This window comes from Sturnira hondurensis, unplaced genomic scaffold (genome assembly GCF_014824575.4).
Source record: "Sturnira hondurensis isolate 20B ecotype Veracruz unplaced genomic scaffold, ASM1482457v3 Scaffold0000167, whole genome shotgun sequence".
Lineage (NCBI taxonomy): Eukaryota > Metazoa > Chordata > Mammalia > Chiroptera > Phyllostomidae > Sturnira > Sturnira hondurensis.
Genome location: NW_028072798.1, coordinates 10,956,696 through 10,966,283, shown reverse-complemented (window position 1 = coordinate 10,966,283; position 9,588 = coordinate 10,956,696). Strand labels below are relative to the sequence as shown.

At 58.8% G+C, this 9,588-nt stretch overlaps 1 protein-coding gene and 1 long non-coding RNA gene across 18 annotated transcripts in view; one reads left to right on the top strand and one right to left on the bottom strand.

The window, feature by feature from the left end:
- Positions 1–275: 275 nt before the first annotated feature.
- AFDN (afadin, adherens junction formation factor) overlaps positions 276–9,588 on the bottom strand; it is a 108,946-nt gene continuing 99,633 nt past the window's right edge. For 8 of the 17 annotated variants that reach the window (XM_037062515.1, XM_037062870.1, XM_037062798.1 and 5 more), the window contains 4 exons: positions 8,706–8,819; positions 5,494–6,022; positions 2,650–2,734; positions 276–2,106 (listed from right to left, as the gene is read on the bottom strand). In XM_037062515.1, the coding sequence (XP_036918410.1) occupies positions 1,953–2,106; positions 2,650–2,734; positions 5,494–6,022; positions 8,706–8,819 (882 nt within the window). In that variant the 3' untranslated portion in view covers positions 276–1,952. The remainder of the gene's footprint in view (positions 2,107–2,649; positions 2,735–5,493; positions 6,023–8,705; positions 8,820–9,588) is intronic. The other 9 variants (XM_037063247.1, XM_037063531.1, XM_037063257.1 and 6 more) reach the window with 4 other exon arrangements.
- LOC118999246 (uncharacterized) lies at positions 9,029–9,306 on the top strand. Its single transcript, XR_005069070.1, has 2 exons — positions 9,029–9,163; positions 9,194–9,306. It is a non-coding gene; the product is annotated as an uncharacterized LOC118999246 (long non-coding RNA).

Below are 9,588 nucleotides of genomic sequence, written 5' to 3'. Positions count from 1 at the left end.
CCCGTGGGATGACTCCCTGATGACTGGGGTACTTCCGGATCCAAGGAGGCCCCCAGGGGTGAGCCATCCCCGAGAAACATCTCCCTGACAACTGGGAAGGCCTGGGGCCGAGTGTCAGAGACCCACCCCAGGGACCTGCAGCCTCATCCTGCCAGTGTGTGCTATCGGGGGCACAGGAGAACGGAGCCTGACGGGACAGGGCAGCAGGCAGGCGCGGGAGAGGGAGTCTGACACTCAGAGGGAATCTCTGTCAGCACTACAAAAACAGCAGCAAATCCACTTAAATATGTATAAAGTTTATTAAAAATAGGCTGAGAGTGAAATACAGTAGAAATGGAGACTACAGCAGTTTGGACGACCCTTCATAGTAGCGCAGCCACAAAAAGCGACTCCACACCCACTCCTGTCCGACCCGCCGTCCAGGATGGCCAGCCCCACCTGCTCAGGAGTCAGAGGACCACACACACAAACAGCCCTGTGCACAGGTGCTTCCATGCATGCACAGGTACTTGTGTGTCCATCCTTCCTACATATTAACAGAACAGTAGTTCGTCTGCGTCGTGTTTAAAGAAAGCGTGGCTCTCGCCCCTGTAAGGCTGCCGTCTGGCCCACACCTGGGAGCAAGCGTGCAAGCCCTTCACGAGCAGAGGCGTGCCCACTCTGGTGCTGCACCGAGGAACAGGGTGAAAGCACACTTCCAAATAAGAGCCCTGATACACACCAAAAATATGTACACTCGCATTGTAATGACTTATCATACAACTCTTATTACAGTGATTTCTAAGCCTAGAGAGACCCTCCGGCTGCAGTTTGGAAGTGTGCGCATCCCCCTGACACCCATGAGCCTCTCAGAGAGCGGTCCGGCACCGAGCGGGCTTCGAGGCCCCGCATCAGGGCTGGGTCAGACAGGAAATCTGCTTACGATCAGAGTGATTCACCGATTTAACATCACACAAGAGAAAACAGAGTGAGGTCCGTCTCCCCAACATCAGCCACATCTTCATGGCTGAGAAGATGACAGTGGTAACTAGTAATTCAACCAATGAAATTTAAATAATTCTATCAGAGTAAAAAACAGCTTGAACTGCCGCAGGCGTCACCCCACAGACGTAAGCTGCAGAGGCTGCACGTGCACCCCCGCCCCGCTGCCAACAGCACACGGACGCCAGGCTGCGTGTGGCACTGCCCCCCCAACCCGCTCTGCTTGGGGGCTGCGTCCGACTCCAGTCCACATTGCAGCCAGCACGGCCTCTTCCACAGCTCCCCGTGCACAACTGGACAGTCAACTTTCTGACGTTAACTGCCACCTTCAAAACCACCCATAATTTATTGTAACAGTAATCTACTGTTTACAGAAAGAAAATTTCCTAAACTTAAAGCCTCAATATTTTGTGTTGGAAAAAAATCTCTCCAGTCAAAAAGGCAGACCTAACCAGGAGGGCGTGTCCTGAGAAGGCACAAGAGGGACCAGGGCCCCAAGGACCGGGGGGCGGGGCAGGGAGGTGCCGAGACTGGGCCACACCTTCCCAGTCCCCTCTCCTGGAAGGTGGCCGACACCCTTGTCCCACAGTCCCCAGTTGCCACTCAGCAGTGCAAACGACAGTCTGGGCAGTTCAAGCTGTCCTCGGAGAGCTCAACTCGAGTGTGTGAGAAGGAAGAGACCGCTGTGTGCTCCGTGGGGAAGACAGGAGAGAAGAGATGCCCCCTTTGCTGCGGCCCCTCTAAAAAAGAAACTGAGGGAGAAAGTCTTGCTGTGAGTCAGAGAGTTGAGAAATTAGACAGTGTTTAAGCTGCTCATGTGAAACCTCCCATAAAGCCAAGCAGTCTTGGAACCCTGCCGTCCAGGAGACAGACCCTAAGTGGCCAGAGAGAAGGGCCCCTACTTGCTCGGGTTCACCTGGCAAGGCCGTGCTGAGGGGACGCGGGGCAGACACAAGGTGCCCCACCCTTTCTCATTTTGTGTTCAGCTCGTTCTCCAGTTCTGTTAGTTTACGAGAGGCTTTCACTTTATTAGACACGTCTTGACCTTGCGAGAAGAGACGCTGGCGCTCCTTGAACGTCAAGTTCTCGGGGGCTCCCGAACTGGCAGGAATGTCGGCCTCTTGGCTGCAGGAGAGGGAAAGGCAAACAGCACTGGTCAGAAGGGCCACAGCCAGTCCCCAAGCAGGGTGGTTCACATCAGCAGGCAACCTGGTGACGTTTCAGTGAGCGCGCGCCTCGTTCTCTGTGAGTCACCCCGCCTGAGTGAGAAGTCAGAGGTGGACACCAGCACCGCCTGGCTTGGTCCAGTGCTTTGAGCTCGGTGCGGGCCACAGAGGTCCCAATGAGGGCCAAGGGCAGGACGCTGGGGAGGGCAGGACGCCGGGGCCTCCAAGGCCCTGCCCTCAAACCCACCACCTCCCGGGGGAGACACACGGGAGGGCACGTCCAAGGGCCCCCGCCGTGCTGCCTTGCGAGCCTGCACTCACCCTTCCGGGGTCCACCCCACGAGCAGCGTGGCACGAGCAGCGAGTCTGTGCATCACGCAGCTCTGGGTGATGGCAGACGCCCAAACCGGACCATGTCTCTGAAATGCCAGCGCGGCCCCAGGCACATGGGGTGAGGAGGGGGCCACACTGGCGGAGGCGCCGTGCAGTGCAGACAGACTACCTTTTAGCTGGTTTCTCTCTCAGGTCCAGATAAGCCTCAGGGGCACCGGTCAGCATCCCAGAAGACCCCGCGAAACAGTCTGGTCCTTTGGCACAAGAGAGAAAGTCAAAGTTAAAGCACCAGCGTTATCTGTAAAGTCTCACTCGTGAGAAGGGTGCAGCGCACGTGGCGATGTTCCTGACCACTAACTGAGGAAGACGAGGCTCTTCCACGGGACACGCTCCTCTCTCAGGAGCCAAAGTCGTCCATGCACTGCCCCGCCAGGTGCTGAGCCAGCAGCCCCTGCCCCTTCCTGTGGGGGAGGGGACGGCCGACCATTTCTGATCGAACAAAACTCAGGGACACTGTAAACCCACAGGAAAGCCCCACAAAGACTGACTTCGATAGGGAGGGGACAGCGTGTCAGACACTCCTGACACTGAGGCTTCCTGCAAAATTGCCAAGAGTGAGTGTGGCCCCCAGGTCAAGATGTTATCATGTGGCTGAAATTCTCTTTCAGGGCAGCTACTGAATTCTTTCAAAATAAATGGCTGTAGTCATGAAACAAAACCCTTCACACAAGTGCGCGCCCAGCACCCGCACTGGCACGGTGCTGCGGCTCCAGGACCAGGCGCGGCAGACACTCAGCTGAAGCAGCCTGGGGGACCAGGGGCCCTCGCTCTCTCGGCACAGCCACCCACCATCTGCCCCGGGGCTGTGGGGGGTCCAAAGGCAGGATGCAGACGCAGACAGAAGGCCTTAATGCATCCAGAGGATCCACTCTTGCCCATAATGGTAGAGCATTAAAACCACACTAATGTATCCCTATTAACTTTAACTGAGCAGGACAAAGGAATTTCCACACTGAGAAAACCTTTTGCTTATAGTAACCCAGGCTGCAGCGACGGGTGCTCAACCCGCTCAGCACACTGACGGGGCAGTGGGCTGGACTCAACAGGCTCGGAATTCGGGTTCACCGTAAACCTCAGAAGCGTCCCGCTGGCCAAGCTGCTCCAACCTGACCCTGTGCACCCACATGCCCGATGCACTGGAGATGGCCCGGCCCCTGTGGGAGCGATTCCTCTGTGCACTGCACCCTTCCTCACAGCTCAGTGCGGGTCCCCCGGCACCACGTACATAGTGTCCCCAGCAGCAAAGGCTCAAAAGATCAAACAGAAACCCGCCTCTAACTGAGGGTAATCCAGAGCAGGCCTTGAGATATGTTACTTGCATAAAAGCTTTTCAGTTCCAATTCCAAGTTCTTTGTTTCATTTTGAAAAATGTTCTATCTTTTGAGCTTTGCTTTCAGAATACTTGTTTCTTCCACTGGCAAAAATCATCTTTTGAAAACTCCCAGTTCATCCGAGTGTCAAGTGCTCTCCAATGGCTACACAGGAACCAACTGCCTGTGGCAGAGGCTTCTTGCAGAACCTCGGGAAAGGGCGCTTTTGGCTCAGCGGTCGGCATGGGGGCAGTGGCACCCTGCCCGCCTGTGCACAGTGTCCAGTGGAAGAAACCGCCCGGGCTGCAGAACCGTGCCTTCCCAGCGCACGCACGACAGGACAGAGCTGAACGTGGGTGCAGCGGTGTGAGGGAGGTGGTGGAGGGGTACCAGCTGTGCGTTTTGGAAGAAGAAAGTCTTTGGGGAGCAGGGAGGCGGGATGGGACCTGCTGCTGCATGGGCTTCGGGCGAGAGACAGGACAGGGTTTGTGGGGACAGAAAGCCAAGGTGAGCAGAGTGCCTGCCAGGAGGCCCTGCCACCGAGCCCCGTGTCCATCCGCTGCAACATTCGCATCTCACACTCAGCTTGCACTTTGCTGCAGGGACGTGGACGGCCCTTCGCGGCAAAAATCGCTGCTATTCTGTCACAGTCTAAAGCTCCGCCACTCTGGACATCTACAACAAATCCCCGGGGAGTCACAGCTCTGTCTCAGGCGGCAAAGCCACCTGTGACTTGAGGCCCAGCCACGTGGCTGTGAGGACTGAGCTCCCGCATGGCGGAGGATTCAGGAGAGCCCTGTACTCACTGCAAGTGACACCACTCAACGGGAGCCTGTACCGCCAGCTCTCCAGTCTGGGGGGAGGCACGTGGTCTGTCTGAAATCCGAACCCTTATAACTTAGTTACATTCTCAATGTCACTTCCAGGGCTGTCTCAGAAGCATCACGAACACGCAGCCTGCAGTGGCACAGGCAGGGACCACCATGCTGGGTCAGAACCCAAGGCAAGCGCCTGCCCGTGGGGCCTGGCTGCCTGTGCTGCACTGCCCAGAGGGAAGGCAACAGGGAGGCAGAAAGTAGGGCAGGAAAGTCCACAGACACCCAGTGTTGGGTTTGTGGCAGTGGCAGCTTGGCACCCAGCCGTTGCCCCTACCCAGCTTGGCAAGCACTGCAGCGGCGAGGGGTCCCGGCCACACCACCACCACGTGGCACGTGAGCCTGGACAGGAAGTCCCACTTCAGTTAAATGCAGAGCCTAACATGTGCTGTGGCAGTGAGTTAAGTGGAAACTTAGGTCCAGAATGTGGGAAAGGGCTCATGGCCAGCGGAACGCAGGAGTTATCTGAAGAGGCAGAGGGCGGCGGCCGAGACCAACAGCACTGAGGAAGGGAGGAAGGGAGAAGGGCCAACTGCAGTCAGCTCAGCTGGTGGGAGAGGGCGTCTCAAGAGTGTCAACCACACGGAGAGCGTCAGCAAGACACTGCAATCCAGGGAGAGGGAGGTCACCCCGCAGAGCCCGGGGATGCAGCCCGACCCAGACTCCCCAGTGAGCGCGGCCAAGGGGACTGCACCCTGTGGGCAGTGCAGGCAGAGGCCAGGAGCTGATCGAAAAGACAGAGGGCTGATGGGCAGTGCTGTTGGTTACCTCTACCTCTGGAGGGGCCGAGATGGCACAAGCTGGCGGTTTTTGGAGGGGGCAGGGGCTGGCCTGCTTTGTGGGCAGTACTGTTGGCACTGGCCGAGGGTGGCTGGAATGAGGTGGAGAGAAAGATGCCATCCGAGGCCGGGTACGGCTGGCAGGGGGGCCGCTGCGGCTTAAGGGTGGCAGGAGGACGGAGCCCATGAGACGTCCTCGGGCTGGTGCACTCATCCTGACCTGTTGGGCCGCAGTCCTCCTCCTCCTCCTCGTTGTATGCAACATACTTGGCGGTGTACAGGGAGTCAGGGGAGAGGGCCTGGGCCTGGAGGGAGGAGGCGGTGCGCTGTGGTGGTGGGGGCGGCACATGGGCTGTGGGGGACAGGGCCGCAGGCTCATAGCCCCGGGGCAGTGGCGGGCGGCCCAGACCCGGCTCCAGCTCTGGCTCCTCGGGCCCCAGCAGCCGGCGCTCAGCCTCCTCGTGCAGTCTGCGCCGCTCGGCCTCCAGGCGGCTGTAATACCCTTCCTCCTGTCGCCTCTGTGGGCGGAGACAAAAGGGCAAAGGTCAGAGGAGGTGGGGGGGGAAGGGGCCACAGCCCACTCACAGGGCTCACAGGACAGCAGAGGGTAGCCCTGCCTGCAGCCCCATCACCACACTGATAATGAACATGGAGTCCGACAGCCACATCAGCCTGGACGCGGCCTTCTCGAGACTCACGCGCCCATTTGTGCGTGCTGCAGTCATGCAGGACAAAGCTGCTCACAGGCAGGGAACAAGCGGACGTCCAGGTCCTCTCCGGCCCCTGCACGCGGTCTGCACAGCACTGTCTCGCTCCACGTCCCACCGACTCTCGGCCCTCCCAGCCCCTCCCATGCCCTCCGGGTCTCTGTCTGTCTCCTGTTTTTGCTACCTCGTGAACTTACCTGGGACTGCCGAGTTTAAAGACAAGGAAAGCCCCACACTGACTCTAACTGGCTTCCTGCAGCCGGCACGTCCAGGGCACCCCGCCCCTGGGCTGCCCCAGGGGGGCGCCCTCCCCACAGGGAGGGTGCGACTGAGTCGCCTGGTCTGTCCCCGGTCACCCCGAGGGAGAGCATCACTCGTTTCCCCAGAGCAACACACTCGTGCGCTCCGCGTGGCCCTCGACTCACAGGGCAGGTCTTCAAGTCCCTGTCGGACAGAACGCTGGAGCAACAGCAACGAGACAGTCCACAAGACGCTTTGTGACAGGTGCCGTACATTTTTTCTGACATACATCCGCAAAAACTCCAGTTGACAGTGTTAAAGTTACTTTAACATTAAAAAAGGTTAACAGCACAATTTTGTTCCAAGTTGACAGAACTTTCAGAACACAGGAAGAAAGTAAGGGGAAGAGAAACCCAACAGGAAGTTATCAGCCGTGACAGGAACGGGGAGCACGGAGAACGCAGTGCAGTGCGCTCTAACCCACTCCACCCAAGCGCAGGGACCGTAGGGACCTCGCTGGCATCAGGATGCGGGCTGCTGGTCCCACGTCAAACTTTACACCCGTGCTTTCTCCCTGCTGCCTCTACACAGACACACGTGTGCACACACACACTCACACACTCAGAGGGAGTGAGTACACACTGGCCGACGGTTCATCTTCTGAGGAGAAATTCCTAAGAGTAGATGCCAGCCACAACTGTGGCCTGGACCCAACTTTTCACTCTATCTTCCTCTATGTTGAGACATCCTGAAGGGAAAACTTTTTCTCTTATTTTCTACACAAAATATATGTGTCCTCTAGGGGCGCGGACTCAAAATGAGAAGTGGGCTCTGCGGTGCCCTGGCTGCTGCCCTGGGTCTGGGTCTTAGCCCAGAGCAGAGGCCCTTCCAGGGGAGCCGGCACGCCCTCCCTGCGCTAAGAACAGACCCAGCAATGGGCCCGAGAGGCCGCGCTCCACCCAGCAGTTCTCCACCACAAAGCCAACCCACCGGTTCGGAATAGTCTGCGTGGGACAGCAGGTCACCCAGCTGCTTCTTGCACTGGCCACTCGACCGCAGAAGCAGGCGCTGCAAACCAAGTGCCTCTGCTGGGCCCGGGGCGAGCACGGGGCCTGCGAGTGTCTCAGCACAGCACACACTGGCCCTGGCACACCTGCAGGGCGCCAGGGGTGGGGGGAGGGCGGCCGTGTGCTCTGGGACAGCTGAGCAGGCGGGGAGCCAGGGGATCGGGCACTCCCTCCGCAGCCCAGGGACAGTCGGACCCCAAACACCACACAAACTGAAACATCAGGGGCCTGGATTCTGGAGACCATCAGGGTGACTTCCCCACACAGGGGGAGGTGCCAGGCTGAGCCGCCCGAAAGCTCAGACTCCCTGAGAGTTCCAGGCTGTCGGACGCAAAGGGTGGTGGGAGGACGAGTGGGAGGGATGGAGCCTGGCTGTGCGGTGCGGACACCAGCGGTGCCCGCACGGGAAGCGTCCTCCCTGCAGGTGGGGAGGGCGTTCTGTGAATACTGTCCCTGGGCCCTTATGGAAGGGGTTTTTAACAAACCAGGTGTGGCACTTGGGCTTCCACCATCCCAGGGGGAAGCGATAGCACGTGCAGGGCCCAGTGCACTTGGGGCCGCTGGGCAGGGCCAGGAGGGCCTGGGTGCACACAGGGTGGGGAAGGGCAGCATCGCATTGCTCCTGCCCCAGCACAGGCCAAAAGGGCTGTCCCATTAAAATTCCACTGAAAGGGTTACTTGAACAAAAAACCCGCATGTGGATACAAAGTAATGACTCAGAACTCTACCAGGTTACACACTGTTACAATTTCCCATTTCTTGTTTTCTATGAGCCATATGCTCTCTTCGTCATCAACTGCAATAGAGTCATTTCGGGAAACAACCTATTTAAGACACTCAGCGTCAATAGACTGTCTTCCTATGCCCCTGGTGCTTCCTACAGCTCCAACCCAAGGTGAGCAGGAACAGAACCACTGGCTGCTCCCCAGTAGCTGCCAGCCCGTCACGGCCAGGAAAGACAGAGCTGGGTCAGCAGCCCCAGGGCAGACGCTCTTGCCGGCCAGGCCCAAGAGTTCAGAAGTCAGAGAGAGACACGCAGAAGACAGGGGTCTGGAGACAGTTGAGGAGAGAGGTGGGCCAGCGGGCTCCAGTGTCTGGTCCGGGAACAGAAGCTGGGAGCAGGCCCTGCTCTGCCCCACACGCCTCGGGCCACACGCCAGCCCCGCTGCGCCCTACAGGACCCGAACCTTGGCTTCGGCGTCTCGCCTGCCCCGCTGCTCCTCCTGCCGGGCGCGCTCCTCGGCCTCGCGCTGCCGCGTCTCCTCCAGCTGCTGCTGCCGCCGGCGCTCCTCGTCCTGCAACTGACAGCAGGGTGCCCTTAGCCTCCGCCCGGCGGCCTGCCAGCACGGAGCAGCAGCACACAGACACAAGCAGAAACACGCACACAACACGGAACACAGGCTCCAGCATGGCCAAGACGGTGTAACCAAGAGCCCCGCAGTGGCCGAGGAAGTCACCCCAGAGCACTGTCCCCAGTCCCAGAATCACCCGTCCACAGATCATGGTGCCCAAGAGAATGCACTCCACTCGCACACTCTTGCATCAAACAAGCATGCTTATTTTGGGACAACACGTTTAAGGTAACTAGCTGTGTGAACAGGTGTCCCCAACCACCCCTTCCCGTGCATTCTGGTGGCCGCTGGGGGTAGGGAAAGCAGCCTGTGCCCCGGGGCAGGTGTGGCACGGTGACACCTCTGGGCGGGCGGGCAGCATGGCAGGCTGTGACCTGGTTTACAGAGACATCTGGTCCTGGGGGCCAAGTTCCTTTTGTCTGCTCCCACCCTGGGCCTCTGCCACCAGCAGTTCGATCTGGACCCATCTGTTCAGGGAGACCCCCAAATGCCAAATAGCAAAACTAGGACTGTGGGAGAACCTTCTTCAAACTCTCTTCCCCTACTTGTCTGCCAGGAAACCCCCGGTGCTGCTGGGACAAGCTCTTGAGGGAGCCTACCTCCCGGGACAGCACATCCTAGTCTCAGGCCACCGGCTGCCACCAGGCTCTGGTCGTTCTAAAATGCGTCAGCTGCTTGTCATTATCCTCCCCCCGACACCATTCAAACACTCAAGGGT